This window comes from Telopea speciosissima, chromosome 11 (assembly GCF_018873765.1).
Source record: "Telopea speciosissima isolate NSW1024214 ecotype Mountain lineage chromosome 11, Tspe_v1, whole genome shotgun sequence".
NCBI classification, from domain to species: domain Eukaryota; kingdom Viridiplantae; phylum Streptophyta; class Magnoliopsida; order Proteales; family Proteaceae; genus Telopea; species Telopea speciosissima.
Window position 1 is genome coordinate 40296867 of NC_057926.1, and position 18141 is coordinate 40315007.

The 18141-nt window shown below is 39.6% G+C and overlaps 2 protein-coding genes across 11 annotated transcripts in view; both read right to left on the minus strand.

The window, feature by feature from the left end:
• Window positions 1–961: 961 nt before the first annotated feature.
• LOC122645746 (tobamovirus multiplication protein 2B) lies at window positions 962–14770 on the minus strand. 6 transcript variants are annotated; one of them, XR_006330513.1, is made up of 6 exons: window positions 14564–14770; window positions 6756–6821; window positions 6589–6665; window positions 2419–2424; window positions 2054–2145; window positions 962–1053 (listed from the first exon to the last, which is right to left on the minus strand). XR_006330513.1 is itself a non-coding variant. In XM_043839094.1 (5 exons), exons 1-5 carry the CDS (start codon window positions 14720–14722, stop codon window positions 1030–1032), a joined length of 405 nt encoding a protein of 134 aa, XP_043695029.1. In that variant the 5' UTR covers window positions 14723–14770; the 3' UTR covers window positions 962–1029. The 6 variants fall into 6 exon arrangements, 4 of the variants coding, with proteins under 4 accessions (XP_043695029.1, XP_043695028.1, XP_043695027.1 ...); XR_006330512.1 differs by having other exon boundaries at window positions 962–1056; XM_043839094.1 differs by lacking the exon at window positions 2419–2424 and having other exon boundaries at window positions 2054–2144; window positions 6601–6665.
• A 2223-nt stretch (window positions 14771–16993) lies between these two features.
• LOC122645745 (inositol-tetrakisphosphate 1-kinase 6) overlaps window positions 16994–18141 on the minus strand; it is a 39875-nt gene continuing 38727 nt past the window's right edge. For 4 of the 5 annotated variants that reach the window (XM_043839091.1, XM_043839087.1, XM_043839088.1 and 1 more), the window contains 3 exons: window positions 17905–18050; window positions 17650–17806; window positions 16994–17231 (listed from right to left, as the gene is read on the minus strand). In XM_043839091.1, coding sequence (XP_043695026.1) covers window positions 17094–17231; window positions 17650–17806; window positions 17905–18050 — 441 coding nt within the window. In that variant the 3' untranslated portion in view covers window positions 16994–17093. Of the gene's footprint in view, window positions 17232–17649; window positions 18051–18141 lie in introns of all 5 variants that reach the window. The other variant, XR_006330511.1, reaches the window with a different exon arrangement.

The window sequence follows — 18141 nt, forward strand, 5'->3', positions numbered from 1 at the left end:
TAGGTCTAATTTTGTTGGGATCAATTATAAATGTCATATGGGGACAAAAAGAGAGAGAGAGAGAGAGGAGGATGCGTGGACGGAATTTTGACCTGTTTGGAATTACTTGAAACAGTGGGGAAGGAACTTGTAAGCATACATGAGTTCAATGTCACAAAGCAATGTATGTGGGGAATGCACTTGAAATTTCAATAGTGTGGGGAATGCACTTGAAATTTCAATAGTAAATGATTAGTTGAATGTAGCCATTGAAGGGGTTTCTGTGTTGATGGTATGGCTTCAAGCCTTGTCAGATCAATAGATTGTCCCTGTATTATTCAGGTTCTATCCTATTCAATACCTTTTGATGGTCCCCGGCTTTCGCCAGTTCTGCTTCTTGTTATATTGTTATGTATCCTATTATTGTACTACTCCAGATTCCAGCACACTAATCAACAGAAAGGTTTCGAGAACAGTGCGCTTGAATGCTTGATATTTTCCGGCATCGAGGATCCCATGCTCAGCTCTCAGCCCAGCCAAGCAAGAACAGCTAGACTGCTAGAGTGATAGACCTTGAAAATTGTCCTTGCAGATAGATAGCTGCCTAACAAATTCATCACAGAAAAGGGACTGTGCATATGGTAGAATAAATCCTATCAAACCTAAGAGAGTAATCAGTTCAGTTCCAATTTTAACCACATCAATCCAGTCGCATCAGTTGATTCAAGTAAAATCACCACACAGAGGGTATGGGTCTATCTATGGATTGGATCATACAAAAACAGAGGGTAAAAAAGCCAAAATATTTTCTATAATTTTCATTCATGATAATGAAATAATGGTAGGATGATTACAACCTCACAAACCTGGCTAGTTTCTAAAACAGTAGAATGATGATGACAAATGAGAGCAGAAAAGATTGCTGACATCACTATGAAAATGAGCTTTAATAAACCTTTTACCTTCTGCATTCTTTCCCATCTTGCTTCAAATAATATTCCATTATCATGGTAGCGGAGATGGTGCCACCAATATTTTGTGTTCCTTTTCTCACTTGTCTTGCTCCGACGAGTTCTTCTAGAGGAAAGCAATCCAACATGTGAAAACCAACGTTATTTTTGTTTTCTTTGAAGTGGTAGGTCAGCAGCAACAACTCATTTCAAAAACTACTGTGATCAAGTTTCAAAACCTGCATACTAAATACAGTAAAAATGTTGAAAACATGTTAATTGATCCTAAGGCTCTTGAAGATAAGTTTTGAAACAAGAGGCACTGACAAGCATTATCCGAAGGCGTATGTTTGTGGCTTTCCCTCTATCCTTATCAGCTTTCGGGCTAGCAAGTACTGTATTTTCTTGATTCTCTTACTATACTACTAGCTTCATTATACCTCTAACTGACGAGTTGAAACCTTTAGCGAAGTGAGTTCCTCTTTTTTTTTTAAGCTGAGTTCAAGAGGAACCTTCTTCATCTGAAGGTGTATTAATGCTATGTTTGGATGTCATGAAAAGAAAAAACATAATGAGACAAAATCATGATGATGCAATGACTGATTTATGTGTCTATCTCTCTCAAATTAAAAAAAAAAAATTTCTGAATTTTTTCTTTTCTTTTCTTGACATCCAAACATAGCCAAAGTCTCCATAAACCAAATGCAAGGTCATTCCATTCAATTCATTGCATTGTATCAGAAGATTACATCTGGCAGATGATCCTATTAATCAGAGGTTCAGAGCAATAGATTTTCGCTGATTGGTTAGGGGAGTCCTTGTTTCTCCCCTCTCCACTTCTAACAACAATTTTCCGTAACCAAGGCGGTATTGCTTAAATTGCCAACTTAGTGAAAGTGTCAGTTCCTCATTCTGCTGGATCCGATTCCTAACCCAGTAGAGGGCACATATTGAGCAGGTACCAAAGTCCATAAATATCCTCAGAGTTCAGAAACTCTATAACATAGTGAGTTAGAGCTCTTTTAAGGAATCAAACTATAGGATGTAGAGGAGATTTCTAAAACATAAACCCAAAAAAGGAAAGCTAAATGATTTTTTAGTCAAGGTAAGATTACGTTTTGTACCTCTTGGGACTGATGAACTTGAGAGCCATAACTAAGCTGGGAGCTTTCCATATTACAAAGCAACTGGAATACAGTCTTCAGTTGAGGAACACTGCAAGAATCAAAAGCTTTCTTGAAGACAATCAGGATAAAGGAGAGATTGCAGAAATTGTCAACTACAGATTACAGAGTTACGTTATCAGTTGCAGGTATAAGAAGCCATTCCCCCCTTCCCCACTCAAAAAAAAGGACAAATTAACCAATGGGAGAAGGACCATTATTCGTCTCTTCGAATGGAGCCCAGGTTGAATCTGCCCCCTGATCCTTTTTAACTATGTACAACTTCCTCATCAACAGACATTTCCCAAATAACCATTCATTTAATGAAAAACCTGCACCTGTTAGCACCTGAATCACTCTTTCCTCTCGTAGTGGGCCTCTTTTCTTCCCCCCACTGACATGAACTAGAAATAGCAGACGAAAACTAGCCATATCGATCATGGGTGGTGGGCGTTAACCTCACTATTAGCCAAATAGCAGACGAAAACTAGCCATATCGATCAGTAGTGACAACGAAAAGGCTTTTTTTTTATTAAGCCTGAGGGGCAGTGAGCAGGGTAGGATAAAGTGAAAAAGGATGGTATTTGAACCAGGCCAGGGCTGAGGAGGCCATATGTAGTCTTTCTTTTCATGCGTGGTGGGCGGTAACCTCACTATTAGCCACTATGCTGATTTACGAACCTAGTCTCAGAACTCGCCAATACGTTGATTTACAAACACAGGACAGCTGGACAGGTTATAGAGTTGACATCCCTCAGCAAGTCCTTATAGATCTCTTCCACCAAATATCATGATCAGATGATCTAAAAAATCTGATCTTCTGAAGATGCTCTTCGCCAAGTCCTTTTCTTTTAATTGAGAAAACTTAAAGGGAGTGTGTAATATGGTTATGAACATCCACCTAACATTTAGGAAAGGCAAAAAAAGGAAAAAAAGAATATCCAACTACAACAACCCACTGAATCTGGAACTACAATTGAGTTCATATACTAAAATACAAGCACATGAACCTGTGCACAGCCTGGAAGTAATTTATTTCAATTGTTTGTTAATTCGGTTTTATAGAACATCAAATCTGTTAAATAATAGATTAATTACTAAGTCACTTATAATGTTAGTGGGTTTAGAAAATAAAGTGGGACCCATTAAAAGTAATGACATCTACTTCTGAGGTAGTAGGCGAAGAAAAAGCAAGGTGGACGGTTAGGGGGGGGGGAGGAAGAGAATGAAGTATTAGGGAAATTGTTTAGACGGGTTAAAAACTGAAGGGAAAAAAATTCAAAACATAGGACGTGCATGTGTGAGAGAGAGAGAGAGAGGGTAAGGGCAAGGGGAGTGCTTTTAGGCCAACGAAAATAATGAAATGCGATAGATAATGCAGCAGGAAATTAACAAAATACAAAAAGAAAGCAACTAAGTTGAAAGCAGGCAAAGCTCCAGGTCTAGACGATATCCCAATTGAGGTGTGGAAGAACGTAGGACTTTGTGGTCTATCCTGGCTAACCAAGTTGTTTAACAATATTATGACCACTAGGAAAATTGCAGATGAATGGAGGAGAAGCTTTGTGGTCTCAATTTATAAAAACAAAGGAGATATTCAGAATTGTACTAACTATAGAGGCATAAAGTTAATTAGTCATACGATGAAGTTATGGGAGAGGGTTATTGAAACTCACTTGAGCAAGGAGACTACTATTTCGGAAAGCCAATTAAGATTTATGCCAGGAAGATCCTCAATGGAGGCAATTTTCTTACTGAGGAGACTTATGGAAAGATAGAGAGAGGGCAAGAAAGATCTTCATAGGGTCTTTATAGATCTAGAAAAAGCCTACGATAGAGTCCCTAGAGAGCTAATCTGGAATGATTTAGAGAAGAGACAGGTGTCACGTAAATACATAGACAAAATTAATGATATGTATGCTGATGTTGTGACTAGCGTTAGAACTCCGGGGGGGAGGGGGGGCAAGGTAGTGAATTCCCAATCTCAATTGGGTTGCACCAAGGACCAGCCTTAAGCCCTTATTTGTTTGCACTCATCATGGACAACTTAACTAGAGGCATACTGATGCAGTTAGATGTTGGATTCATTAGGTATTATTTGTAATTCTTATCTAAATCTATTTTGGATTAACATGCAATATTTATTTTGATAGCTTAAGTAGGAGACAGCTAACTAATTAATTTGAGTTTCCAAATTAGAGTAGGTTTCCTTTTCAAGTTGGGTTTCTTTTTTATTTAAGTAAACGTAACCGTGCAATTAGAACTCAGATTGGAGATTGGAATGAAATTACATTGAGTTTACCTGCTGTTGAAGCGTAACTGTTTGTTCTTGGTCTTCTCTGATCGATCCCTGTCTCTTGGGTTCATCTCCTGTTATTTTCTCCCTCTGTCCTATTCTCTTCTCCCTGGTCTCTTCTAGTCTGCTACTATTATCCTTGTTTGCCTGATTTTTAACAGTATATTGAGACTCGGAGATCTCACTGGAACTCTCTGGTTTCTGATCCTATTGGTTTCAAATTCTGGGAACAAAACGTTTCTCTAAGGTAGCTAGAATCTTAGGAGCTCAAATCCAAAGGACTCTTCTGCTGTGATAACGGACCAGGATTCCTCACTGGTTCTGCAAGTTACCGTCAATTGCAGTTTCAGGTCGCTGGTTCTCTGTCATTGCCAAATCTTTTGGGTAAATACCAGTAGATCTTCAGAAATAAGGGACGAGATATTGTTCGACTGAAATCTTAGGTTGAAAGGTGCCGAAGTGAAGGAGTTCTTCCATTCAAAGCTTCCATTATCTTCCGCTTTGCTGTTTCAATCCAAGGTAGAAGACGACCTCCTCCCCCTTCCTTTTGATATATAAGCCTTTAACTTAAGTTCCAGATCTGCCCTTTTATTCATTATTCTAAGTTGTCCTTAATCCATTTTAATTCCTAGATTACCCTTAATCTTTAAATTGTAATTTCAATTCTGTCCTCTCTTCTAGTTTACCTTATTCACCCTTTAAGATCCCTTAAATTATGATACTTTCATTCCATTATAACTTTCAGTTATTTACCATTCTGCCATTGCTCTTATAAAGCTTCAAATATTTACTGTTTTGCCACTTGTGCTTATGATTTGAGTTATCAACGGTGGGCCCGTAAGCAATCCGACCCGGGTTTTCAAACCCCAGATCTGCATCACATACAAGATGAGGTCAACTGATGTATGATCTTTGCAGATGATACTGTTTTGGTAGATGAGACAAAAGCAGGGATTAACGCCAAAGTGGAACTATGGAGAACAACCTTGGAATCAAAAGGCCTAAAGATAAGTAGACCTAAGACAGAATACATGGTGTGTAACTTTATCAGCTTTGGGACGGATAATGAGATGGTGAATATTGACGAGATGGAGATCTCGCAAAGTGATCACTTTAGATATCTGGGATCAATCGTAAACAAGGAGGGCGACGGAGATGACGATGTTGCCCAAATGATTAAAATAGGGTGGATGAAGTGGAGAGGTGCGACCAGAGTTCTGTGTGATCGGCGTATCCCTTTGAAGCTTAAAGGAAAATTTCATAAGACTGTCACTAGACCAGCTATGATGTACAAGGGGAATGTTGGGCTATGAAGAAGTGCCATATAAATAAACCTGGTGTTGCAAAGACGACAATGTTGAGATGAATGTGTGGGAAAACTAGGCAGGAGTAGCTCTGATACATGATAAACTTAGAGAGAGTCGTTTGAATTGGTATGATCATGTTCAACAAAGGCCTTCAAATGCCCCAGTTCGGAAGAGTGACGTAATCCTGATTGAAAGAATAAAAAAAAACCAAGGGCGGCAGACCTAAAATAAACATAAGAGAAGTGGTAAAGAAATACATGCTTAGCTTAGGCCTTGTTCCTAGTATGACCTCAAATAGAGCTGATTGGAGAGCAAAGATCCATGTAGTCAACCCCATTTGGTTGGACTATGCTGATGTGATGCTGTTGTTGTATTACACTCCATCTCAAGGCCTGGAGCAGACTGTTGGGCAGTTAAGAAGCGGTAAATAGCTAAGAAGGGTCGTTGCCCTAGAGTTTGTGTCAATGTTGTATGCCCCCCCCCCCCTCCCCCCCCCCCCCCCTCTTTTTTACTTTTTTATTTTTATTTTGCTATCTCTTCTAGGATCCATGTAGCCATTAAGTTGGGAGAAGGCTATGATGTTGTTGTGGTAAAAAAAAAAAGAAGCTTTCTTTAGAAATACACTATGACCTATGGTAACTTCTACAAAATCCACCAACTTTTTCATTTTTTTAATACTATTCCCCAATTGTTTACATGTTTCTTACTTACCAAATGAGAGTCAATAATATTTTGGACAGTAAAGCTGGATAGCAGTTAGGTGGTTGACATGTGGGGGGCAGCGTCTTAACCCAGGTCTGTGGCATGACAAACCCCCAGTCACCCCCCTAACCCCCAAAATATCAAAAAAGATAAAAAAAAAAAAAAAAAAAAAAAAAACAATGTAATCATACATGAAAGCCAACCTGTGCAATCCATTTTCCATATGTGCATCCACGGATGAGATGACCCGAGGCATCTGCTCCAGAACCTGCTTTAAATCCCACAAGAAAAACCAGAAGATTAGGAAGGACAGAAGTATCCTACCGTCAAGCCAAAACTTGTGCGAAGCATCACCTACATGCCCAGTATTCTTGATGGTAGAGGTCTTTGCTAAAAGGTTAGTTGGAAGCTTTAGTAGGAGGGCCTGCAATGAAGATGAAATAACTAACATATGAGCAATAATGCATAAGTAGATTTCTGTGTTTTGAATTGCTATTCTCAAGCCCGGAGAAGGGACGAGACTTCATCAACTTGAAAGCTGGCATCGAAAGCACACAAACCATTTGAACATTTGCACAGAAAAAGAAAATCAATTCTTATAGTGCATATATACATGAATCATCATAAGACTTAATAACCCTCCATCAGTAGCATTCCAGACAACCAGAAATTTTATAAAAGAAACCATGAGGCAAAAATGGGAACAGTTCATATCTAGAATCTAAAATAGACTTGTCAATCATGTACACTATAATAAAATGGCAAGTGTAGCCCCCAACAGAAAACTCTAGGAGATACAAGTGAAAAATCACTGTATTTTAGCATTCATCTCCTCATTAGTAGACTACTAGAGTGCAGAATATTTCAGGATACTACAACAAAATTGGTTGGAGACAAACTTAGGCAATTAAAAAAGTTCTCAAACCAAGATCTTTCTCCAAGTACGACATAGTTAAGCTATGTCTGGTATCAACAGACGGGAAATGAAGGTAACTTTTCTAATCATGATTCTTATTTAGATTTTGTTTCATCCATATTTGTCCCTACTCTGTCCTATTAATTCTACATCGATCCTAGTATAATTGTAGTGCTTGTTTCTAGAATCCTTTTTAGAACCCTGAACTGCATTACAACTTTTCTAATCATGATTCTGTAACTCCCTTAAACTCTAACCAAATATTGATGCATTTGCATTATTATGGAAGCCTACATGCAAGCTTGGGAGGTCCACAAGGTGTTGGTGGCAGTTCAATAGGCTGGAATTGACCTTTGGATAGTTATATTATAGGTTAGTCCTATTTTTTGGGGTTCCATTAATTCATTGTAATGAGCCTAATATATAAGCCCATAAAGTGGGGGTGAAGTTGGCATAAGTGATTAGTAGCTAAGTTAAGTGTTTGAATTAGATTAGAATACTTGATAGCTTTTAAGAGTTCGGTTTTGAGTTTATTACTTTCTTGAGTGTGTGAGAATGATTAGGAGTCTGTCCAATTGATTCTACATAGATCCTAGTATAATTGCAGTACTTGTTTCTAGAATCTTTTTTAGAAACCTGAACTGCATTAAAAGTTTCTAATCATGATTCTGTAACTCCCTTGAAGGCTTGAACTCTAACCAAATATTGAGGCATTTGCATTATTATGTGTTGTAATATGAATTCAAGGGTATAATTGTCCTTAGGGTACAATTTGTGTTGCCCTAGGGGCTTTATTGTCTTTGTACTCATATCTTATTATTATAAATAAAGGTGGGCTGTGTCTAATAGACACAAGTCACAAAGTCATCATGGTATCAGAGTAGAATCGACCTAGGGATCCCCAACCCTGATCGACTCTCTTCTCCCCTCTTCTCTTTCTCCTTCTCGATTTCTTCCCAGCGCCTCCATCACCTAGCCACCACCACCGCCACCCTTCTACTGCCTCCCTCCCTCTCGGTTTCTCTCGGCATCTCTCTCTCTATCTCTCTCTCCTTTCTAGAGCCACCGAGAGGCAGGGTTATTGCCTCCCACCTTCCACCACCCTCAGTGGTGCTTTTCTCCACCCCTCCGCTACCCTCCTTTTGTTTGTTCCAGCCTTATTTCATGATTTGAAAGGCTATTTTTTTTCCCTTTTGTGGTTTTTTGTTGGTGGTTGGTTGGTGCTCTAGCATCTTTTCTTCCGCTTTGTGGCTTTGTTATCCTGTGGGATATTTTTTGGTAACAATGACAACCAATTCAGATCTTTCTTCTGCTACATTTGGAACTGAAGGCAAGTTTGTACTTCCCATGATGGCTTCCCCACATCCATGTATGCTCCGTTCATTTGGATGGGAGCAATTTTTTATGTGGTCTCGATCCTGCTATCTCTCCATCAACTCAAGCGGGTATTTGGGTTCTCACTGGTACGAAAGGGAAACCCACTACTGAAGGTGCTGAACAAGAGAGGCGGAGTTCTGCTAACTCCCTGGTTATGTCATACCTACTCAGTAGTATGCAACTCCAACTTACTAGGGGTTATCTCTTGTTGGACACTGCTGCAAAAATTTGGAAGGCTGCTCAGGAAACGTGTTCGTAGGTTGGGAACGATGCACAGGTCTATGAACTACGCAAGAAACTTCATGAGACCAAGCATAAGGAACTCAGCCTGTCCCAATATTATTCTTAGTTGCGCAGTTTGTGGCAGGAATTGGATTTCTATGATACATTCCAGGCCTCTACTCCTGATGATGTTATCAAGTTCAACAAACATGAAGATAAGTTCAGGGGGTGTATGACTTTCTTGCTGGAATTAATGTGGAGTTACTGGAGTATGACCAGATCCGTGCTCAAGTTCTTCGCAGGGATCCTTTCCCCACTCTGGAACAGGCATGCTCATTGATTCAACTAGAGGACAGCAGTCGCATTGCAATGTTGCCTCCCTCTCACCAAGACCGATCGACCCTCCTTTCTGGTCCTCCCATACAGCCCAAAAGTGGGCCTGCTCGCCCTGGTGATTGTTCTAACCATGACCCTATCAAGGGTGAGTATTGCGGGAAAGAAAGACACACCAAAGAGTTCTGTTAGAAGCTTCATGGCTGTCCCACTGCCTCTTCTAACAAAAGTCGTGGTCACGGAAAACCATCCGCAAATCATACAGAGGCTACTGCAATTAATTCTCTACCTGGTGCTGCCCCTTCCTCCTCTCAGGATGAGCTTACTAAGCTCCTTCATCACTTGGTAACCAAGTTGTACTCATCCGGCTCTGCCAGCTCTGCTTCCACTTTCTCTTCCATGTTGGTACCCTCAGACTCTGTGCTTCCCCAGGTATTTATTTTGCTGGTCATTGTGCGTCAATTGTTTCCCATCCATGGATTATCAATTCCCGTGCCTCCGACCATATGACCAATACTGCCAGTCTTTTCTTTATATTCTCCTTGTTCTGGTAAAGACAAGGTTCGGATTGCTGATATCTCTTTCCTGTCTCTGGGAAGGGGTCCATCGCATACACTCCCACTTTGACTTTAAATTCAGTTTTACATGTTCCTAACTTTACTACAAATCTTATTTTTATTAGTCATCTCACTTCCGACCTTAATTGTAAAGTGACTTTTTTCCCGTCTCACTGTTTTTTTTAGGATCTGGTAACAGGGAAAACGATTGGCTCTGGTAGGGCTCATGGTGGTCTCTATTGCTCGACGAAGCTGCTTCATCTCCTAGTCGCGCTCATCAAACCGTTTCTGCTTCTGCTCCCGTAGTTTCTCCTGATTTACTTATTTGGCATAGACGTTTAGGTCATCCTCCAATGGGTACTTTGGTTAAAAGTTGTCCCAATTTATTTTCCAAAATGTAACCCAAAAGATGTTTTTTGTGATGCTTGCATTTTAGCCAAGCAAACTCATTCTTCTTATTCCAGTTTAAATATTACAAGTGTTTCTTCATTTATGTTAATCCATCCGGATGTGTGGGGCCCTACCCGTAGTACTTCTATTTCTGGGCATAAATGATTTGTTTCTTTTATTGGCTGTCATACCCATTGCACTTACTTGGCTTTATTTGATGCACCATAGAAGTGAAGTTTTTTCCTGCTTTTAATCTTTTCACAATCTTGTTCGCATCCAATTTAATGCTACCATTGAAGTTCTCCATGGTGATAATGGAACGGAGTATAAGGATGGGGCATTCTAGGCATATCTTGCATCTCAGGGTATTCTCCCTCAGACCAGTTGTGTTGACAAACTGGCTCAGAATGGGGTGGTTGAACGCAAGAACTGTCATTTACTAGAGGTGGCGCGAGCAATTATGTTTGAGATGCATGTTCCACCACAATATTGGAGTGAGGCTGTTCTAACTACTACCTATCTAATCAACCGAATGCCTACACGGGTTCTTGATTTCCGCTCACCTTTTCAGGTTCTTTAGGGATTCAATACCTTCATTATTCTACCAAAGGTATTTGGATGTGTTTGTTATGCCCGGAACCATCAGCATCGCAGTAAGTTGGAACCGCGTGTCTTAAAGTGTGTGTTTGTTGGTTATTCTCTTACCTAGAAGGGCTACTAGTGTTACCATCCACCAACCGCATGTATGTGACTATGGACGTTATTTTTAATGAAGCTGCACCCTAATTTTCTCCGGCATCTCGTCAAGGGGGTGAGTCTCCATAGTTTGGTGAAAATATGCCTCCTCTTGTTGGTGAAGATAATACTCCTTTCCAGGAGGAGTCTCCTATATAGGGGAAGACCCAACCCATTATTGTTATTCCTCCCATTGTCCGTACATATACTCTTCGAGCTCGTGGGAAGCACATAGCCACCACCATAGCTGCTCCAAGTCAACCAGATCCGCCTGCATTGGATCCACCACCAGCTAGTAATCTCTCTCCATAGTCTCCTTTGTTTTTTATCCTTATTTGGACCTTTCCATTGCTGTTCGTAAAGGGGTTCGAGCTTGTATGCAACACCCTATTTCTTAGGTTGTTTCGTATGAGTCTCTTTCCCCCTCATATTGTGCTTTTGTTTCTATCTCTCTCCCTAAAAATTGACAGGATGCTTTCCAATACCTACGGTGGAAGGCAGCCATGATTGAAGAGATGCAGGCCCTAGAAAAAAATGGAACTTGGGGCTTAGTCTTTCTCCCTTCTCAAAAGAAGATAATAAGTTGCAAATGGGTATTTGCAGTCAAACAAAATATGAATGGCACTGTGGATCGATACAAGGCCACGTTGATTGCTAGGGGATTCACGCAAACTTGTGGTTTTGACTACTAGGAGACGTTTGCTCCTGCTGTGAAGATGAACAGTATCTCTGTGATTTTGTCATGTGTAGTTAACTTTGGCTAGGAGTTGCAGCAGTTGGACGTGAAATATGTATTTCTCCATGGGGAACTGGAAGAAGAGGTCTATTTGGATATCCCTCCTGGTTTTGCTACTCCGAAGACCCATGGGAAAGTATGCAAGCTGAAACGTGCCTTGTATGGATTAAAATAGTCCCCACAAGCTTGGTTTGGACGATTTCACAGTGCCATGATCTCTTTTGGCTACACACAAAGCAATGTTGATCAGACCCTCTTCATCAAGAGATCTGGATCCAAGATTGCCCTTCTTATAGTTTCTATGGACGATATTGTTGATTTGTTGTCACTGGCAGCAACACTGAGGAAATTTCTTGTCTCAAATTATATCTTTGGAAGGAATCTAAGATCAAGGACCTTGGCCAATTGAAGTATTTTCTTGGTATTGAGGTTGCCCGTTCTACTACAGGGGTGTTTCTCCTCAACGGAAATACACTTTGGATTTGTTATCTGAAACTGGCATGTGACGGTGTAAACCTTCAGATACTCCTTTTGAAGCAATGTTTGGCTCTCTAGCAAGACTGGTGACCCTGTGGATAAAGAGCAGTATCAACGGTTGATTGCATAGTTATCAAGGCGTTGCCTAGGAGCCCAGGCGCCTTTGTCACGCCTTAAATTCTGGTGTCGCCTTGGTCGCCTAGGCAACGCCTTGTCGCCTTGTTGGTGTCGACTTGGTTTCTGAGCCCCTCACTCGCCTTGGTTCGCCTAGGCGCCTTGACAACTATGGTTGGTTGGAAAGCTGATCTATCTCTCCCATACCCGGCTAGACATTGCCTTTGCTGTTAGCATGGTTAGCCAATACATGCATGATCCTTACACTTCACAATTCCCAAAGTCATCATTATGGAAGCCTATACGCAAGCTTGGGAGGCCCACAAGGCGTTGCTGGCAGTTCAATGGGCTGAAATTGACCTTTGGATAGTTATATTATAGGTTAGGCCTTCTACTTTTTGGGGTTTCATTGTAATGGGCCTAATTTATAAGCCCATAAAGTGGGGGCGAAGTTAGTATATATAAGTGATTAGCAGCTAAGTTAAGTGTTTGAATTAGATTAAAATACTTGATAGCTTTTAAGAGTTCTGTTTTAGAGTTTATTACTTTCTTGAGTGTGTAAGAGTGATTAGGAGTCCTTTTATGAATCAATTTAGGAATTTCAAAATATCTTTATATATGCTATACACATCAATTAACGATGTTTTGACTGAAGAAATTTGAGTTTTCTCAAGAGTTTTGGTCTGTTGAGCAGTGCATACTGGATTGATATCCCAAACCTGATTCCTTACTTCTTCTTCTTCTTCTTTTTTCTTCTGCTTTTATCAGGTGCGATCTTACTCCCTTCTCTTATACTATTTTTCTTCTTCTTACTTCTTATTTTTCCTTAATTCCACACTGGATGGAACCCTTGTTTCTGGTTCATTTTCAGATTGCTAGATTTAGTCATCTTCTTATTTAGATTTTGTTTCATCCAATACTTTTCCCTACTATGTTCTACCGATTCCACCTAGATCATGGTATAATTGTAGTTCGTGTTTCTAGAATCTATATTTTTTTAGAGCCCTGAATTAACTTTTCTAATCATGATTCTATAACTCTATTAAACTCCAATCAAATATGGTAACTAAACATTTCAAATGCTATTTAGTAACCAGATTTGAAATGTTCTACCATTAGTTAAACATTCATTTCATGTAATGATTACAAAGTTTCCATTTTAGTTTTGTTTTGATTTCATTTCCCTTCCCTTCATTTCCCTTGCAACCAGATAGAGCCTCAAGGAAATTTTGTATGAAGGAGTCCATCTATGATGATAATAACAAGCACTTTTGGTTAAATTATGTGGAAGAGGTAATTACAACCATACAAACAAAGCATTGGTCTATACATGCCACCTTTACCATGATCAAAGCAGCAATTCGTTCAATAGATGAGAACAAGATGAGGGGCAATGATTTGAACTTGCATTCTTCAGTGTCTAGAATGTACAATTGTCCATATGTTGTATATCACCTCTCCACATGTGTAGATTTCTCCAGAAGATTCTAGATAACTCCACTTGTATAAAAATTTCTTTATATATAGAGGTAGACCATGCCGGATTCATGAATGATCGAATCCGATATATACACTAAAGTGTATCTACATGTGTCTGGAATCTCCATTCCCAGAAACACAATGTAGCAACCATGCAAACAGAGAGCCTAACTCTGTCCCTAGTCGTAAACACTTTGAGGTCATACTTCTGGACATGCAATCGCCCATAAAAAAGTAAACGCGAATTAATTAAAATAAACAATTGATTTTGGATTTGATGGACACATCACAATATCCAATAAAAATTCCTCCCAAATCCTTTTCGGCCTTTCTGTTCAGCCTTCAAGGGAGTTCAGCATGCAACATTTGTCTCTGTTATACATATTGAACAATCGGAGGCAAATACCACCCATCTCTTCAGCTATTGGAGCTACTCCAAAGTTACAAAAAAATACATTTCATTTGGTAATCGACCTCACAGCCTAGGATCAGAACAAATATTCCACAGGTAACATCCTTGGAAACTTAAAATTCAACGATAAGAAACCACCACCATTATATTAGGGCCACAGCTTGTGACATTCTCATCCTTCCACTGAAAGTTCGAGTATTCCTCATTAGGCATTAGTTGTTTGACCATTAAGAGAAAACCCCTCAAAAATACAAAATAATCGGGGAACAAGAGAAACCTTATAGTTTTTATGCGGAGGCTCAGTAAAGGCAGTGAATTAAGTTGAACTAAATGCAATCAAATACTTCAAAAATTAACATCAAAACTGCAAGTGCTGCATGCATCATTTGCAAGGAACCATAAATTGGGGGGAGGAGACCTGGGAAGGAGAGGATTCCTGCATTAGACGAAGAAGATTTGAAGTGGATTGAACGGCCTGAGATATCTGATCAGCCACAGTTGCCTTCGCCGTCCCATCTGGATTGCTTGCCGCTTTGCCACCACCACCTCCTGCCGTTGATGTAGACCGTGTCGCCATCAACTCTCTCACAAGCTCTAACCTCAGAATTTAGAAACGGTGGTTCTGCTTCTGGGAGGAAGGACGAGGCAAGAGGGAGGAGAGAGAGAGAGAGAGAGAGAGAGAGAGAGAGAGAGAGGACAAACTCGGTTCCCGTCTCGCTGACTCGCTTTTCAGGTTTTCGACAGCTTCTACCTCTGAGTCTCTGACCGACTCGTATATCAATGGCTCATTACTCGTTAGATACGTTTGAAAAGTGGGACCGACTAAACAACCGTTGGATTGGAATATGAGGATTAAGGACATTTATGTTGAGACTTGGGAAACTCGGTGGATCAAAGTTATTAGGGTCAGAGTCAATGGGCCAGTAATTGTGTTCATCGAATGATATTAGTGTGTTTTGGTTGTCGCTAGGTATCTGCCTTAGAATTGTTCACACTTGGGGACATGATTGAGCAATTTTTTCATATTGTAGTCACATTGTGTGCTTTCAAGAATGTTGATTCTAAGATACATTGAAGTGGATTACATGAGAATCTTGAATAAGTTACTATTAGTTGCTTGAAGAGCAAGATTCTTATTAGTACTATACGATTGATCGCTAAACCTTAGAGGTCCTTATCATTGCAATTAGACATTTTATAGCTTTTGGTGTACCAACATTGATGTCTTCCTGACTATATACGGGTGCGTTGGATTCATAAGGTCATCTACATAGATTCTACCTCTCCAATAGCTCTATTCGATGTCATAGACGAAACGAGGCTCTATTTGATGTCATAGACGAAACGAGGCCTAAGCTATATAAGTCTTTCCTCACCATTTCTCCTAGGGTTATTTTAGACCACTCTTGGCTATTTAGAGCCTTTCCATCTAGGGATGTAGATGAAAGCCGAAATCCGTTTCCATATCCGTATTCGTGTCTGTTAGCACTATTTGAATCTGTCCGAAAGCAAAACGGATGCAGATACGAATAGGCTATAGCTATCCGAAAAACTATATTTACATGTAAACGAATAAAATATACATTCCGTATCCATGTCCGTATCCATTTAGCACTGTCTGAATCCGACCTGTTTACATCTCTACTTCCATTTGAATCAAATCACTCTTTTGTACTGTAACATCCCAAGGTCTCCATTAAACATGTTCATGCCACCTCAAACGACTTTCTCAAAGATTATCATGTATCGGAACTACTCCCAACTCAACTCTAATATAGTCATTCCTTACCTTTTCCTTCCAAGTTTTGCCTTACATCTATCTCAACATCCTCATGTCCGCTACACATAGTTTATCTGAATATATGATGTTTCTTAAATGCCCAACATTCCGAACCATACATCATAGTCAATCGTATATATAACAATCTTGTAAAAGTTTCCTTTAAGCTTTAACAAAATACGCCGATCACATAGCACTCCAGACACCCCTTGTCACTTCATCCATCATATTTTAATTATTTGAGAAACATCATCTTCTATATCACCTTCTTTAGTTATGATTGAACCTCATTAACAGTCTTAGTGTTACTAACGTTACAGACCATATACTCCGTCTTTGTTCTAGTTATCTTAAGACCTTTTGATCCCAAGATTAATTTTCATGACTTCAACTTGACGTCAATCTTTGCTTTTATCTCTCATCCATATCATCAACAAAGCATACACCAAGGAACTTCATCTTGTATGTCTTTGGTTCAATCATCCATGATACACGCAAACAAATAAGGACTTAAGGCTGACCCTTGATATACCCCACTCATGGTGGGAGGAATCGGGCTTAAGGCAAAAAATATGAAAGCATTAATGGTAGGCATGACTGCAACTTTATTAGTTAAATTAGAAACCAATTCCAGTTGGAAAGCTAATAAATTGATTGATTACTCATTTTCCAACTAGCACACAAGTTTACCTGTAACAAATTTCCTGTTGCAGACAAGGTTACCTGTTTCATCATCGATGTGGTTCATGTGGAACCCTTATGCCATAAAATGCAGCAGCATGAAATAATCAATTCAAGCCACGATCCATTGCAAACTTGGCAACATACGCTTAACTTGTTAAACTGTAAGGAACACCAAGCCATTAATAAAGGGAAAAAAAAAAACTTTGTAGTCCTTATATGAACTGGTAAATTAAAACACTAAGACTGGGTCTGGTGAAGTCCCTCCCAAGTTAATAAAGCACAACAGCAGCCAAACTGTATCAACCTAACTAATTTCATGACAAATATCGTCCATGGACCATTGGATCATGATTTGTCAGAGACTCAGAATGACCCATCATCAGTTGAACTAGAGCGGGCGCCGTTCATCCTCTCTAGGTCTCAACTATGTTCTGTAAAGACCAAAACTCCTGGAGGAAGTGTAATCAGGGAAATGGGACTTTGGCTAGCTTGTCCTTCTTGATTCATATGAGGCCTTGACAGCATCCCAAAAGGCGGGTATGGCAACATCATTGGGCAATTCCTTGAATGAAGGTAGGTAGTTCACATCCACAATGACATGGTCTCCACTTCCTTCTTGGATCTGAATGAGAATAGTAAAATAATTATATGCATCAATAGTGAGGAAACAAAAGGCACACATTAATAATTCAACAAAACAAATACACAAGAAGAAAATAATAGTAATATAAATAGTTGCATATATGGGGACTAGATTTTTAGCAATCATTTTGACTGTACTGTCAATTGGTTAACATTCATAGATGGTGTAGGCCACACAGAAGCAACATGCCCTAGTCCTCTGTTTAATGTGAAGCATATATAGAGATATCATTGTTTGTACACCACACTTAAGGTCTGCTAGCATTTGTAACTTGGATTTGACATCATACTAAGGGCCTAAAACTTTCCTCCAGTTCACTCATAGTACGAATGATAATGCATCCTATCTTGCAAATACTAGGATCCATTAAAACACACTGAGCCAAAACGCCACTTACAACAACATCAAAACCGAAGATAGTAAGATCCAATGTTCTCTTAAGCCAATTTGCAGCATCTGTTACCAATCCCAGATCAAGAGCATGTTTATTGGTCTTGGAGGTGACCTCATCTCTGCATTGCTTGTCTTCTTTAGCAGTAGGTAGAGATTTCAGGCTGCAGAAGGAAAGATGGGTAGTTATAGTCAACTGAAACCTGAACACGGATAGAACAGGGGGGAAAAATCAGAGAGAGAGAGAGAGGCAGAGATGCACCTGTCAAACGTAATAGGTTTGAGTCCATTTTTCTCATATGAAGAGAATAAGACATCTGCATTAGGCGTAGACTTCTTGACAGCATGAAAAACTTTCTCACCTAAGACATAAAATTTGAACAGCAAAGACGAGTGATCTACATATTCCTGCAGTTCCAACAATGTGCAACTTTTCATTCCAAACATATAAATTGATAAGAAGCAAACTAGGCTACTAGGGGTAATAACTAGTTCCTTT

Bases quoted from the DNA above. Each gene is read 5' to 3' on its own strand.
- LOC122645746 (XM_043839092.1), bottom strand. From the start codon at position 14,722: ATGGCGACACGGTCTACATCAACGGCAGGAGGTGGTGGTGGCAAAGCG. The intron at 6,822-14,563 runs GTCTCCTCCCCC...TCTTCATTGCAG, and splicing joins AGGAATCCTCTCCTTCCCAG to GCCCTCCTACTAAAGCTTCC. The intron at 6,666-6,755 runs GTAGGTGATGCT...GATTTAAAGCAG, and splicing joins CCATCAAGAATACTGGGCAT to GTTCTGGAGCAGATGCCTCG.